The sequence below is a fragment of the Motacilla alba genome, chromosome 3 (genome assembly GCF_015832195.1).
Source record: "Motacilla alba alba isolate MOTALB_02 chromosome 3, Motacilla_alba_V1.0_pri, whole genome shotgun sequence".
In the NCBI taxonomy this organism is placed as follows: Eukaryota; Metazoa; Chordata; class Aves; order Passeriformes; family Motacillidae; genus Motacilla; species Motacilla alba.
This window is the reverse complement of record NC_052018.1, coordinates 21,449,167-21,465,771: the sequence shown is the minus strand read 5'-3', so window position 1 is coordinate 21,465,771 and position 16,605 is coordinate 21,449,167. Positions and strand designations below refer to the sequence as shown.

Sequence of the window (16,605 nt, the reverse complement as noted above, 5' to 3'; positions counted from 1 at the left end):
TTCATTCTTAGATTTACAAAAAAGTGCTTTATTATATTGCAAAGTTGCCTTTAAAAATTGTCTGCACCTTAACATCACTTAAGGTGCTATTATCACTGAACCTCGGTCTCCATACAAGAGCAGATTAATGAAGTGTGTACAAGCTTTTGAGATGTGGGTTGCAAGTGAGCCTTATGGGCTGAAGTAAGATTTATACTAGAGACAAACATTGTCATAAAAAAAATCTTTTCCTCATAAAAAGCACTTGTAAATTGGCCTTAGGAGGAATTTTCATAAAACCTGTTTTCAGCAAATAAACAGTAACATGTCAAAGCAGCCTCAAAGTAAGCAGGTGTTTGGAGAAAAGGCAGCTTTGCCAGCCTTGAAGCAGAATGCCAACATGACAGGCACAGCTACGACTTTGGCCTGTCAGCACAACTGGCTGACATCTTATCTGCCTCCCGTGACAAGGCAGTGATGCTCCGTTTCACGCTAGCATTGCACAGAAAAGCACAACATGGAACTCAGACAACACAAAACTCACCAGTGCGACAGAAAATCATTCTAATAGAAGCATTTCTTCTTAAAGGTAACAGAAACACCCTGTTCACCATAATGGGCTCCTGGCTTTGTAAAAATAATAGATTCACATGCAGTATAAATGAGTTCATCTCCCTTGACCTCAGTGTGAATAGGTTAATTTGGCATCAGACCTTCTCGAGGAAATCTCACCTTCTTTTTTTGCCCCTTCAAATGTTTATTAATTAAACTAATGCTAACACCAGGTCTGTGGAGGGCATGTGCAAATGCTAATATGCCTCACCATGTATTCAATCTGAAGAGATTACCAGAGCATCATTTTTGTCCCTCTGATATCCATCCAATTGTATTGCCCCTCCTGGCAACCAGGTGCACGTTGACTCTGTAAAGATAGTCCCTTTTAAACAGAGCTGAACTAATTCATTTCCTGGAACTGATAACAAGATTTTTAAATGTGTGCAAAGGAACCAAATGTACACTGAACACTGAAATATGTGAAAGAGTTTCTAGGAAGTCCTTAGCCTTTAGAATACAATGTTCTTTAGAATGATAATTTCTGTACTTCAGCAGAGGATTAGCTGTCATAATAAATTATTTCTGTTTGCCTGGAAGAAAATAAGTGAAACTTCCTTAACTAAGAAGGCCAGCAAAAGGTACAGCAGAGATGAGACTAACCTTGTCTCCTGTGCCCAAGGATACCTCTGAAAAGCTGCCATAACATGCAGTAATTTGATAGTGTCAGCTAAAATTAACCTGTGTACTGTAGAAGGAGATAAGAATAATATTAAATTCCTGCTGATACTCACTTTGTATGCTACGGAGACTGGCTCTGATGTTTTGTGAGCCTGCCATAATAAGATTTTGAAAATCTTAAATACCTTTAATAAGAAATTAAAATAGAAAAGAAGTAAATATGGCTTATTTTGTTGAGACTTGCTGCAGTTCTTGTGATGACAGATTCACATAATATATTTTCTTATTTTGACAGATACTCAGATGGTAAATCCTTACTTTTCTTTGTGTCCTAAAATCTCCTAACTTAACTACTTCATGTTGGTACCATGTTCTTCAGTCATTAAACATCTTGGACACTTTCATTCAATGACCAGATGCAGAACATGGGTACCTAACCACAAGTTTTCACCCCCCAAAAAAAAGTATTTTTTATAACCATTCAGTATAATTCCTGGATGTTTATACTGTACTTAAATATAAACTCACTGTTCATTTGCTCTGGGTACAAAAATATTTCAAAAATATTTTTATTTAAAATCAAATCATCTTTTAATAAAGTTTGATCAAAGGCTATTTCCTTTCCAGAGCTGGCCTGTTGTTTTGTATCATGACTACTTACAGATATCAGTGAGTTGCAAAGGAGGTTTGCAGTCTTTGGAGAATTGAAACTACAGTGAATCCATCCTCACCATTACTTGTTTAAACCATCGAGTTCCTAACTAGTTTACACTACCATGCTCTCAATCCCTCCTTGACTACTGAAAATTACGATAAAATTCAAAAAAGGGAGAGAACCTCTCAAATCTAGCATTTAAAAAGCTCATGTGAGAGGCAGGATGCCTAGGTCTAGTATCTTTTTCAGTCTGTTTATCCAGACAGGGAAAGTAAAAAAAAAAAAAAAACAACAAAACAAACAAACAAAAAAAAAACCCCAAAAACCAACTCAATTATAAATAGAAACAGCACTTCCAAATACAAACCAAACTCAGCATTAATTAATGTGCTACCCTTGATAGTCAGAAATACTGGTTCGAATATCCATGGATGGGAAGGAGGAGGGAGGAGACTGCTGCTTTTCTGTCTCCCAGATGTGTGCTTCAACCTACTGCAGCTGACATATTGTAAGTTGGTTTCTTGTTTCATCTGCTTTTCATCTTTCTCCAAAACAAAAAACATAGTGGCCCAAGTGAATTGGGTTCCAGACAAAGCAATGAAAGATCTATGCCACTGAAATGAAATTTGAGAAAAAGAAATAAAGGAAATACTTAAATTAAATTTGTTCTAAAACTGTCAATTTTCTTGGGGTTTTTTTCCAGTTTGTCTGTTATGGGGGGTGTGGGGGGAGAGAAGTCAGAACAATTGTTTCTATATTTCAGACACTTAAGCTCAGAAGTTGAAACTCAGAGTAAAAAACTCAGCATCAGCTTTCAGCAGTGACCCCAAACACAAATTTCTAGTCTGTATACTTGTGCCAAACTCTTTCATCCAGTTTCTTCAGTGAACATTTTGCAGTGCCATTTCTTCATGTGACCCCTCATCCAGCTCCCATCTCCCACAACACTCCCCTTTCATCTCATTAATCCTAGAGACTGGAAGGTCACAAGAGAGGAGGGCTGCCTTCAATGTTCATCACGAGTGTTACTTACCATTAGAACTCTTTGCTGGAAGCTGCTTAGCAAGGAGCAAAACTTCTTCTAAGTACATAGGTGGTTTTTTTTTGAACAGAGAACCTGATCCAAAAAAGCCATCCCTGCAAACACTCAGTTATGTATTGTATGAGAGATATGTGAGAAACTGATGCCGATCCTATTTGAATGTTTCACAATAAAAATGCATTGAAAATTTTGCCTAGAAGGTCACTCATGGAAGAGCTCCCTTGTTCTTTTCACTGAGAGGAGAATCAAAGACATAATTACTTTAAGTGACTGAATTGTATACATATCTTCTGATGCCAGTTTAAACTTGACCTGTATTGTAACAAGCAAAATTAATGTTGCAAGTGCCACCCAGTGACTGTGATTAACCATAATTTGCATTCTTTATTGAAAGTCGATAGTCTGCATGCTACCAGCTGTGAAATTGTGCAACAAGCAATAATTAAACAATGAAGAAGAATAAATAGAACTATTTAGGTGTGATTTGGAGCACTGAGTAGCGAAGGTGACTTTTAAAGTTTTATTAGCACAAAGCAGGAAAAACAAAATGCAGCCATGTGATCTATGGTTCAATGAGTAAAGACTGAACATTTGTAAAAGTCTACTAAAGTCACACTATTGATAGAACAAGAATATCACTACTGAAGCAGGACTATTCACTAAACTTACAGGACCAAGGGCTTCAAAGCCAAAAGGACCATCTCTGAATATACATCCAACTGCAGTTCACTACCTTTACTGATGGGACATTTGTTCTCAGAGGCTTGCTGGATTGCTTCGACTTTGGGGTTTTGGTTTTTTTTTGCAGAGGATTGACAAGTGTGAAAATGAAAGTTTACTGTAGGTTTGGAGGTTTTGGAACTTGCCTTTTCATATGGCAGCCCCTGGCAGGAATTTGTCTTTTCACTGTTTGCAAGTCCTACTCTATTACATGCATTCAAAATGAGATTGTTGAAGATGTGTACAGCACCACAGCACAGCTACCTCCCTAAGCAAACTTAAAAACTCTGTTTCCCTTTGGACATTACCAACTAATTTTGTGTGGCAATAGCTCAAATACAGCTCATGTATTCTATTATGTTTGTCAAACATAGGGTGAAGCTTCATTTGTTACAGAATCTTCATTTGCCCTCAGGTTTGAGTACTTCTTCTGATGGTGGTATTGGCCTAGGTTTAGCAAGTTGGCCGGGCTTAATTTCAGGCATTTTTTCACCATGTCTGTACACACTTACAGTGACATCCACTGTTTCCCCACCATACTTGTTCTTGACATGGATGCTGTATTTGCCTGAGTCTTCTGAAGTCACCCCCTTGATGGTTAAACTGGCGTATTTCCCTTGTTCCAGTGAAAAAGCATAGTGCTCATCAATTTCAATGGCCTTGTCATTCTTGAACCAAACCACTTCAGGGTCAGGATTTCCAAACACAGTACAGGTCAGATTCAGTGTCTGAAGGAGATAAACAGAAGTTTCAGATTAGTATTTGTTTAACCTCTGTATTGTTTTTAGGCATTTTTTATTCTTGGCTAATTAAACTAAGACATGATATCATATTCTTGAAGACTGAAAAGTAGAGTCCCTAATATTTATTTTTCCCTTGATTCAGACTTTCCACCATCTCACCAGTAACTGTGATACAGTAATAGCCTCAGGGTTGCAGTGTCTGAAGATGGTAAGTTGGACTGTCATTGCAGTCCTGCCTGCAGGAGACTCCTGACAACCCATTAGTCTGACATGAGGTTCAGGCAATGATAGTTTTAAAAACATCCTTGAAGCTTCCCTGTACACAGCAGGGAGGAGAACTGAGCAAATCTTTTCTGACCAAGGCCTCCTGAGGTTATTGCTTGAGATGATTAAAAAAAAAAAATCACTTAAAAATAGAATACATAACGTGAATCACTGGACATCGATTCCAGGTGTGGCTGACTGGAAAAGTGGAAATATTTTATAAAGAATAAATAATACATAAATACTGGTAAAGTGCTCTCAAAATCATAGAATGGTTTGGGTTAGAAGGGATCTTAAATATCATCTGCTTATCATCCCCCTGCCATGGGGAGGGACATCTTCCACAGGCAGGCACACCTTCCACTAAACAGGGTTGCTCACAGTCCTGTCCAACCTGGCTATGTATTACATGCATGCGAAACATATTCAGAAAATAGCTGACATTATCTAATGGACCATCCTGGCAGCTTAGCATTTCTCAATGGCTGAGCTGATATTTAAACCTGTAAAATTTTCATGAGCATTCTTCCAAACTTTTATAGATTACTGCTGAACCCCATTTTGACCACCCTCTAAGTGTGTATGTGTAAACTTCATGTATTTAGGTACAGTGATCACAGAAAAAATGAAAGAAACATCTGAGAATTTGCATTGCTTAGTCCGTACTTTGTTTATCTTTGCTGAAAACTCACTGCACAAAATTTAGCCCTAGATAAAGTCACCTTAAGAATTTAACATATGCAGCATTGTGTTAGGAAAGAAAAGGAAAAAGAAAACAGGAAACAATAAAACAAAGAAAAACTATGCTGTTAACAACCCCAAACTGACAATTTCTACCAGAATTCTTTCTTACATTCTCTCCACATTCCTTTCAGGGAATGAACATTTTTGAGGAATGTTTTTCTTGATTGACGATGATTGAATAGGTGTGATATAATGCAGAGTAAAAATAAAACAGGAAGAAGTTTTCAGTGATCAAAAGCATCATATGTTCACAAATGGAAGTGGTTTTGGACAATTCATGCATCCAAAGTCAGAATGCTGAAGGAAGATTTACATACTATGGGTACAATCTAGTGGCAAGCTAAGCCAGTGGGTATTCTTGAAGTAATATTGTGTAGGAGGAAAAGTTAACTAATAGCATACAGGAACTAGACTTACTATAAAATATTTAAAGAAATGATAAGGCAAACACAAAAATAAAATTTTGGGAAAATAACCTGGTGTCTTAACAGTGTGAGTTTTATTCTTTCAGTCCTTTTTGTAACATGGGCAATATTTAATTACTATTGCTTTCAAAAGTGATGCCATTTAAGTGAAATTAATAATTATATCATAATAATTAACCATTTTAATAAGTTAGTACTAAAAACTTATCAGATACATTCCACAGTCATTTTAAATAATTTGGGTCTATTCTACTTATGAAATTATAGATTTGAACTTAAATTAAAATTATTCTCCCTCTGCTTTCAGTTTCTATGAAACCATTTGCATACCCTCACCTTTTGATATCAAAGTAAATCTCACACTGCTCAGCATGAGAAAAGCTGTCCTTACCTTCCCATCCATTATTGTAACGACATCAGGCAAACCACCAATGACTTTACCACGATCTAGGAGTTAAAGACAATATGGTGATCATATGAAGTTTAGACCTCAAAATTACTAATTTCTTAATGAATTTGGAGTCATGACTCACAGCTTTTTTTTTTTTTTTTTTGCCTTTTTTAAAAATCTTTAAAGAAAGTACAATTTTTATTATATTTTGGGAGGGGTTTAATGTGTTGTGTAGTCCCTTTAGATTTTTTTAGCCAAGATTGTGCCACAGCATTCTAAACCGATACACATAACAACCTTGAAGGTACTGCTGAGCTTGACAGTTTATGTTTTGGACCCAGAGCAAAGTAAGGAGGGTGCTTTTAGCATCTTGGTGGTATCCAAAATTTAAGGAAAAATTTGTTCTGCCACAGACTTTGCGGGCAGAAGCATCATGTCATCACCAGGGAATTGATATAATTTCCAGTACTCCTACAGTCCCTTACTGTAACGAGCTTCCCCACAGTCTGGGTCTCAGCAAGCAGTACAGAACAGGCAACAGCAGGCAATTTTTTACTTAATGGATAGATACCAATATTCAGTATTCTCAGCAGCTTTCAGACTCAACACCTCCTTGTATGACACACAATTCACACTTCAGCAAATCTCGGCAGACACAAGATACAGTGGAGGCTTGCAAAATATGTTAAGTGTTTAGTGTGTTTCCATTGCAATTAAAGACAACTAAATCCACTAGTTACTACTGTTATTGCAATATTTTGTGCTAACAGAGGACTTCTGTAGCCACAGAACTCAGTAAGTCATGGCAGCATATCATGATGAATGCTTTAAAAAGAGCACTAGATCACATTGTAAAACACCTATGATGAAATGTAAAATAAACTTACTCTTCTCAGCAAAAGCAGCTGCCCTAAAGTTGTTGAGAAAAAGAAACAAAGAAACATATAATGTTATTGATGAAATTAATAATAAAATATATTTTGACACTGCTGACACTGTTGTTATGGCATTAAAATACAAAAGATGCACCACTTACTTGAGTCGCTGGAACTCCTCATATGCCTCATCAAAAGCTGTAACAGAACAATTGAGAGAGTTATTTTCCATGAACATAACTTGCACTGGGGCTAAATAAACATTTAAACACATACCCATGTTAAAAACTCTTTTTAAACCTATACAGTGTCACACAGTAGCACAATTAGAAACCAGACCCCTGAAAACTAATGCAGCTGGTACTGAAAACCGATACAAGACTAAAAAGACAATAACAGTTATAAAACTTACCTATGACTGGTTCTGATCAAAGACTATCTGTTTTTACTGTAATTCCTCTATTTTCAATAAAATCTGCATAAACTATGAAAAGGCACAATAAAAATCTGATCTTATAAATGTACCTTGCCCAGACAGATCAAGTGTGCGTTTGTAGGATTCCTTGCTACCAAAGATTTCAAAGGTGTAGTTCCCCTTATCCTTTTCAGTGGGTTCACTTATCTGCAACCAGGCAACATCTTCTCCACCTCCAATCTTCATCTTTTCACCAGAAGAAATCTTAGATTCCCTGGGGGGAACAAAAGAAACACATTCGTAGAGATGAGTTTGAACGTTCTTTTCCTGTATGTTGCCCATAGGAAACCATCTATAAAAAGTCACAAATGATAACATAGTATTCCTAAGCTATAGGTAGATTGCAACTTATGGGCTCATTTTTCCAGAATTCTCTATGCTTCTGGGAGGGAGTATGAAACACCTTGAAAATATTAGCTTGAGCTTTCATTTCTAAGGTTCATTTATTCACCCTTTTCTCCTTCTCCTGCTCTCCTCACACAGAGCCATGCTTACATCTTTATGCACATACATGACTGTGTGAAAATGCTTAGGGTTCTGTACACTTCATCTACAGTAAAATATAATACATAAGGGTTGTAAATTATAAGCAAATCACCTTTTTGATGAAGGAAAGATATCTTTTGCATTTCATTAACTTCAAAAATCAATTAATAAAAGGTTTGTGTAAAATTGCATCAAGTTAAAATACATTTTTGCTTTTTAAAAAAACAAGAAAATTTCTTAAGTGTAGATAAGTAAAAAAAACTCTAGAAAACAATGACATTAGCTTGACTTATCATCATTTCCTAGTTAAGAATAAAAGAAATGCTCTACATATTTAGATCAGGTGGTCTTCCTGTCCACAGTCTGTCACGAACAGAGGAAATAGAAGAAGCTATTTAATGAGAGCATATAAACCCAGCCATTTTCAATGGCTCAAAGAGAACTTTCTTCTTTCACTCATTAACTACAGAAATACTTCTTTCCATTCTTCTTCCCTAAGCATCTGTAGCTGGAATTTTTTATAAATTAAGTCAGTTTTAGCTTTTTCTTGAACACTCTTTTTATTTGCCTAGACAGAGCTGATTTGACTTCATAGCTAGAATTATTTTGATGGTGAAAAAGTATTTTTACCATTTTCCTTTCTTTAAGACAGCTTCATTGAGTTCAGCCTATCAAATTAAATTTCTGGATAGAAATGGCTACATATTAGAAAATGTTACATATAATGTTTCCCACTGTGCCCTGAGTAGATGATGAATACTAGGTCTAGGACTTGTATCTTGCATTGTATTTCATGCTATGCAAGACAGTGGATAATTAAATGCTAGGGACAAATTTACATGGTGAAAAAAAAATTTAAATCATGGGTTGTGTAGCGTTTCAATTTTTCCAGGAAAAAAAAAATTGCTATAACCCCATTTAAAGGTGATGGGAAGTTGGGAGTAGTTGGTCAGTTGGTTGGTTGGTTTTGGTCCATCTTTTACCTTTAACAGCTCTGATTATAGCCATTGTATTTATATAAGAATTGAAATTTTATTCATTCAGAATCTCTGCTCAATGATCTTCAAGACAATCAAAGTGTAAGACATTATAAGATCTGAAATATTCAGGGGGTTCTCTATGTAACTGTAAATGTAAACAGAAATATAAATACAAATAATATAAATATGCACGCTGATATTTCCATATTAGCCAAGTAGCATTCTTTACTTTTATACTTCTATGAAATGGATAGTAGAATAGACTGTCACTTTTAAAACTCAAGCAGATACAGTAAAAGGCAGAGGCAATTTTTTTTTTTCTTTTCCTTGTCATCACACTAGTATGACTATAATGAAAGAGAAGAACTTTGTAAATACATAGTCTGAGGTATAAATACAGTTGCACAGCCTTGCAGAAGTGTTCTTGAGCTCCCTAAATGTGATTATTGATGCTCTGATTGTGTTCCTGTCTTCATTGAAAGCATTGAAAATCTAGGACAACATATTGATAAGCCAGAATATTCCTGTCTGAATCAGACCAGTTCACCAAGAAATGTGGAAGTTGAAGAGTTTTAAAATCCTTTCAAATATTAACTGCAGTGTCAAAAAAGCAAGGGCTTAACAGAACAAAACATTTGAACACATATTTAACTGTAAATACACAGATTATTTGACTATGTCCAAAGTCAAAGATTAATGTAACATGAGAGTGGAAAACTATTAGCAACTTTAAAGCTCATTTTCAGCCATACTCTCAGCTCTGAGGGTTATTCTCAAGGTATCCTATGCCCCATTGAATACCTTTTCAAAGAGGAGTATCAAAATTAAAAAAAAAATTGGTTACGAAAGACTGTATAAGTTTGGAAAAAAATAATTCTAATACAGGCTTTTATTAAACTGTGAGAGCAGATCCTTGGTATTCACCTAGAACTGGATGAGAGTTTCACGCACTTTAGAAAAAGGGCAGCCCTGATTCAAAAACTTTGCCCAAATATTTTGCTAATTTTTGACCAGTCAGATAATACAACAGAAGACAAACAGCTGTGTTTTAAGCTGTTCTCTTATTCAACAACTGTGTTGAATAAGAGAACACAATACAGTAGATTCCTTTTTTTCTGTCTGTTGCAGCCCTCCTGAGGGTGCTGGACAAGCCTTTTAATATTGCTTTTACATTATGTACTTTCTATGGCAAAAGAGAATATGTTGTTCTGGAAAGAGAAATTCATTAATGTGTTCCAATTTATAAATGAATGCCATGGAATAGTAAGTATTAAATTGTAAAACCAGATTTTTTTCTCAAGTAAAATTGAAAAAATATTCTCATCTACCTGTGGCACCAGCTGACTTTCATTTCTTCATTGTAGTATTTCAAGAAACACTGGAGCCTTATTCCTTCCTCAGTGCAAAGAATCTTCAGTGGAGAGGCTGACTTACCTAGATTAAATAGAGCATATTTGGATCAGATAGGAGAGAGATAGTGGAATGAACAGGAAATGGAGGGGTGGATTATTTGCACTGTTGGACAAAAGAAAATTCAAGACCTGGGTCATGATTTTCAAATATAAGGTAGAGACAATTGTCTTACCTCTCAGGGAACATCTGCTGATTTATATAAGGTGAAAGTTCAGTATAAGTTTATGACTTTATTATCATACACAAGCATCATTACTGGCAAGATCCATTGTGAAATAATAATCTAATCATATAATTGCCATGAAGGAGTAGTATAATGATTCTATTTGTATAAAAATTTTATTCTTGTGAAAACACTGGTTTTTAAGGGGAAAAATCAGCTTCCCACTGGGAACCGATTCAGAACCTCCTTCTCTCTATATCAAGGTTCACTTACTAATGGAAAGTAGGAAGAAAATTATTGCTGCAACAATTTCACAGTATCTAAACCAAACAAGCCAGGTGGAATAGTACTTTATTCCCTTTTAATTGTGACAATTAGCAGGGTCAACTGCCTGTTCAGAAAATTAGTAATGTCCATAATAATATACTGTTGGGACTCTCAGAGATTTCCCACTTAAAATATAAGTTTTCTGTCTCAGCCTCATGCGACTTCAAAATAAAAAACTACATGAAAATTCAAGACAGCATTTACTTACCACTCATTCCACTCAATGCTAGAATTATATCATCATAAACTGCAGAGAGAAAGAAAAAAAAGGAAGAAAATGTACCATCAAATTTCAATCAGAATATAGTTTTTTTATGTTCAGTTTAATTAAAGCAATATGGGAAATCTTCATATCCTTAAGCAAAGAAAACCATTAAAATTGCAACAGGTGTACAAGACAAATTGGAAAGTGTCTGTGTACAGCATATGAATTCTGTGCTATGTCACTCAGTATCTCAGCCTTTTGTGGAGTCAGCTGTCTAGTGCCAAATCTTGGTCTCTCTCCCTTAGGTCAGCAAAAAGAAAAAAAGTCATTAAAACTGAATAGCTCACATTCAAAGGAGAGCTCAGGTGAAAAAGAAATTATCTCATTCTTGGTGAAAACAGTTTCACCTTCTCGCTGTGGGGTGGCATTTGACAGAAGTAAAGTCCTTTAACAGCAAGTGAAATAAAGCAGGTATCATATCAAGCTTTTGAAATACCACAGAGCTGATGGGTTTGCAGCAGGAGAGAACCTCGGAGACAAGGGCACAAGAGTGAGGAACCCTTTCCTGGCAGAAGAATCATATTCAGTGACACCGTGCAAGATGTAAAGAAAGAGAAAGATCCACCATAGTCTAAAGAATGAATAGTCAAGTCTGAAGGATGCTTATTCAACACTGGTGAATTTTTATGAAAATAGAAGACAGAGAAATGTATTCAGTTCAGAAAATACTACTTATGTATTTGTTCTGCATTGACCTGAATATGCACATTTTAGTCTCAGCTAAAAAAAAACATGATACAGAATCATAATTCTTTGCAATCTCCAGTATGCTTCTACTGACACCTTGACATAAAGACGTGAATTGCTTATTATATATATATCTTACATTACAGATGTCTGAGAAGGTAGGGTTATGTTAACCATACTGTCTAAATGAGGCTGGGGGTTTTTTCTCAGAAAATAATGGGTAGAATTTATGCAAAAGAAAAACACCTGGAAGACTATCAATTGATAAATACCATGTCTAATTTTTTAACATGTCTTTCTCCTCCTATTAGGATCCAGGCAAAAAGTATTCATTATTTAGGACAAATGTCTACATGTGGTTGGTATGAATCTAGATTCACTTTGGCCTGTTTGGTGTGACCTAAGCAAATATATCCAGGGAAGCAGTCTTCACCAAAGTAAAATTCACTCATGTTGGCAACAGATCAGTGTTTTTTATGCACTCAGAATCACAGAATATTGTGAGTTAGAAAGGACCTACAAGAATCTTGAAGCTCAAGTCTTAAGTGAATAGCCCATACAGGGATCAAACCCACCACCTTGGCATTATTAGCACTATGCTTTAACCAACTGAGCTCATCTCAGGGTCAAAGTAAACAGACATTTTTACGTGAAAAATATTAAATATAAATTAAATGTCAATGGAATTGCTGTATCTCACTGTGATGTCTGATATCATACCAAACCTTTCCTAAATGTCTATCATGCGTCTATTTTAGATTATAGTCTCTTATTTGCATTTAACTTCATTTGAATGTCAGTGGATACTGAGCTTGAAGTAACCTCCCTCACAGAATATGCAGTCTTGCCTGCTCCTGCTTGACTTCTCTTTTTATCCTTTATGTTTCAAGGCTAATTCCACCATTTAGGAGAGCCATTATCTGGTTTAATAGTGCAGTTTTCATGAGTTTGCTGGTGGACATTTTCAAAGCCTCCTGGACCCACAGAATTAGATACTTTGAATTCTCTAAACAGGCATTTCACTGCACATTCCAAGCACAACACAGTTTGCCATATCTGAGTATAGTCACTGGAAGCCCTGACCATATAAAGGAGACCTACTGAACCTTTTGCTTATTCTAGTGGATACACAAATCCATAGACTAAGGGAGTGATATCTGTGTCTATATCAAAGGACAGGGAGGGAGGAGGTGATTAATGAGAACATATTGCAAAGTGTGGGACCTGAGCATGACATAAATGGTATGGAATAAGGGATAGAAATCGTACTGGTTTTGGCTGGAATAGTTAATTTTCTTCATAGCAGCTTTACGGTGCTGTGTTTTGGATTTGTGACTAAACCAGTGTTGGTAACACAGGGAGGTTTTAGCTATTTCTGAGCAGTGCTTGTACAATGTGAAAATCTTTTATTTCTTCTCCTCAGACTGCTACTGTAAATGCAGGTCCACTGACAAAGAAAGGAATGATGAGGAGGACTCCATCTTATGAGAAGGCTAATCAATTACTTTATTACACTATATATTAAAGAATACTATACTATACTATACTAAAGAATACAGAAATGATACTTACTGAATGCTAAAAAGATAATAATGAAAACTCGTGACTCTTTCTAGAGCCCCGACACAGCTTGGCCCTAATTGGCCAATGAGTCAAAACAACTCACACCAGAGTCCAATCAAGTGACCACCTTGGGTAAACAATCTCCACACACATTCCACATGAGCACAACACAGGAGAAGCAAATGAGATAAGAATTGTTTTTCTTTTCTCAGAGGCCTCTCACTGCCTTTCACCTTCCCAGGAGAAAAACCTTGGGCAAAGGAATCATGTTCAGGGAATGCACAGACTGCCTCACCAGGAAGAGGCTGGGGGTGCACAAGAAGTCGGGAGGCAAGACAGCCAAGACAGTTGACCACTACAGACCCAAAAGACAATTCATACCATATGATGTCATACCCAATATATAAAGCTCAGGGAAGAAGGAGTGAGGAGCATTTGAGGTGATGGTGTTTGTCTTCCTAAGTCACTGTTACACGTGAAGGAACCCAGCTTTACTAGAGATGGCTGAACTCCTACCTGCCCTTGGGAAACAGTGAATTAATTGTTTTGCTTTGCTTGTATACATGGCTTTTTCTCCACCTATTAAACCATCTTTAGCTCAACCCAGGATTTTTTCACTTTTCTTTTTCCAATTCTCTACCCCATCTCACTGAGAGTGAGCAAGTGGCTGTGGGGAGCTGAGATGCCAGGTGACACAAACCCACAGAACAGTTTTATGATTTAGAATCAAAAGCACTCTCGGTCCCCACTGAGAGCCCCACATGAACACAGCACTTTGTTGCTTCAGGGGTTTTTTGTAGATATTAAAGCTTAACAAACCTGAGAGAGAGTGATCTCCCATAAAATGGGAGATCTGTCTGTCTGGTTAGAATTATACTTCATCTCCTTCCTGTCAAAACGCTAGAGATTAATCACAACAGTGCCCTTGTCACCCCTCCTAAAGTGCTGATCTGCAGCTCAGGTCTCTATAACCTAAGAGGAATGAAATTCAAAGAATGCTAAAAATATATGCAAATTTGCCATTTGCAAGGATAGATCTTTGACACCTCTGGAGAACATGTGGAGGTCATTATTCTATTACAGTAGACTGAATGTTACCTTTTCCTGATAATTCAAGAGAAGATACATCATGACCTCTATCATCTGATAGTGTCGCCTTATAAACTCCTTCATCTTTGCGAGACAGCTGCAAGGAAAACAGAAGATGTTTACTGACAAACTTGATAGTACTACATAGTACTAGATTTGCTCAACACCTGCACAATTTTCTAAATAAAACAACATACATTGCACTGTCTTCTGGATAAATAATCTTACCAGAGAGGAGATAGAAGCTATGAACTGCTGGTTCACACTTTTTATAGTGGAGATGCATTTAGTTCTTAAGCCTAAAACTTATTTTGATTTCAGTTCAATTTCCTCTAGAAACCATGAGGTTTTTTTACTTGTTCCAAAAAGACAGGATTGATCTTGGTCAGTAGAAATTATAAGCACTGTAGTAAGATGTAACGAGGCATAACGGCAACCTACACAAACTTTAGAAATCTAATTTTTCTTCAACAAAAATGATTATTTTTTGAATTATGTAAATCATAACAGCAAATCTATATCCTGTAACATCAGCTCCTTCATGCTGCTTGCATTCAAGCAGCAACTGTAGTCAAATTATATCTATTCTAAGTAAATAATTAATTCATGACCCTTGGAGAGTTTATATTCTGAAATCTATCACAGTGATATTGCATTAAAGGCAGTAGGGATTTTTGGGTTTTGTGGGTTTGTTTTAATTTCTTTTAAAACCTGAAGGAAAATATACAAACATTTATATATAGATTGGAGATGACTTAATGCTTAGACTTACACAAATCCAGAAGCACATAAACCATAGCAGAAATGTCATAAAATTTAATAACAACAAGAGCAATCCAAGACAAGCAGAAACCACCCTCCCCAAAAAAGTCTACTCAAGAAAAATGTAGTAAGTCAGTATCCTCTTTCAAGGGAAATGAAGGAAGGAAATTAGAAAAATATGAAGCCAATAAATAAACAATTTAGATGTAATGCACATTACTGAAAGCAGAAAATCTCATTCTGGTAGGTTTTGTCACTTCACAAGGCAGCAACTATGTAAGATAAGGTTTCAGATAAAAGTTGGGTTATCATGTTTGCATAAAGATAAATCTTAAGAAGCATAAACTTCAAACATTCATTTTAGGCAATAAATGTGAATCACTGTTAAAAATTAGGTGCTTGAACAAGTTGAAAAATTAGGGAGTAACAAAAAAGAATGAGGCACAGGTCACCCAAGGGCTCTGAAGCAACTTAAGCATGAACTCTGAGCTGATTAAAAAAACAGATATTTTTTGCTAGCAATAGTTATTCACTAGCTAATTGAAGAGTAGAAAATATTTTTTTCTTACAACTGTTGATAAAAATCATGATAGCTGGCTTGCTGCTTTGTCTGGCAAATCTATAGCGTGTCAAGCAGAAGCTCTCATTTGTAACCGGCAGGGGATACAGTACCTTGGGAATACTGAGGTGACATTCTCCCTTCTGCAGATCAGGCAGCTCCTCAACATCAACCCCAGAACCATCCTTATACCACTTAAAATCAGTCTCCTTCTTTGTGTTTGCGACCTGTACAACAGAAAAAGCACATAAGCCTAGCTATGTCCTGAGGAAATGTATTGAACTGTGGGAAGTCACACAGGTACTTTCAACATGAAACCATTTTATGAAACCATTTTTTTTGTAACACATGTCAAATAAAGCTAAGGAAAATAACAATTTCAACCAAGTCCTACTAAGCAAGTCTTAGTCCTACAGTGTTTCTTTGCAGCAAAGTATACAAGTTACAACTTCAGAGCCCGGTAAAATCCTTAAAGAAAATCCCGGCAATCTCTTCCCTTAAATGGTTTTGCACCCTTGCTCTGTGCTTTTAGTTTGTCTAGAGATAGCTGTGGAAGAAGTATCTTTCAAATTAGAGCTTCTGAAGTCTCCTTTATCTTTTTGTGTTTGCCCTGTGACTCCAGAGAGTTGTAACACAGAACCGAGGCCCTATCTTAGTCTTCGGCCAATTTGGAGATTTATCCCAGCGACCTAAGCAATGTCTCCCACGGATAAGCTGCAGGAAGCAACTGAAATCACTATTCTGAAAGCATCCAAGACTTCAAAA

At 36.3% G+C, this 16,605-nt stretch overlaps 1 protein-coding gene across 3 annotated transcripts in view; it reads right to left on the bottom strand.

The window, feature by feature from the left end:
• Positions 1-3,264: 3,264 nt before the first annotated feature.
• Positions 3,265-16,605, bottom strand: part of MYOM2 (myomesin 2) — a 75,760-nt gene continuing 62,419 nt past the window's right edge. For all 3 annotated transcript variants that reach the window (XM_038131997.1, XM_038131999.1, XM_038131998.1), the window contains 9 exons: positions 15,954-16,067; positions 14,529-14,616; positions 11,124-11,162; positions 10,341-10,446; positions 7,597-7,760; positions 7,233-7,269; positions 7,084-7,106; positions 6,197-6,252; positions 3,265-4,357 (listed from right to left, as the gene is read on the bottom strand). In XM_038131997.1, coding sequence (XP_037987925.1) covers positions 4,031-4,357; positions 6,197-6,252; positions 7,084-7,106; positions 7,233-7,269; positions 7,597-7,760; positions 10,341-10,446; positions 11,124-11,162; positions 14,529-14,616; positions 15,954-16,067 — 954 coding nt within the window. In that variant the 3' untranslated portion in view covers positions 3,265-4,030. The remainder of the gene's footprint in view (positions 4,358-6,196; positions 6,253-7,083; positions 7,107-7,232; positions 7,270-7,596; positions 7,761-10,340; positions 10,447-11,123; positions 11,163-14,528; positions 14,617-15,953; positions 16,068-16,605) is intronic.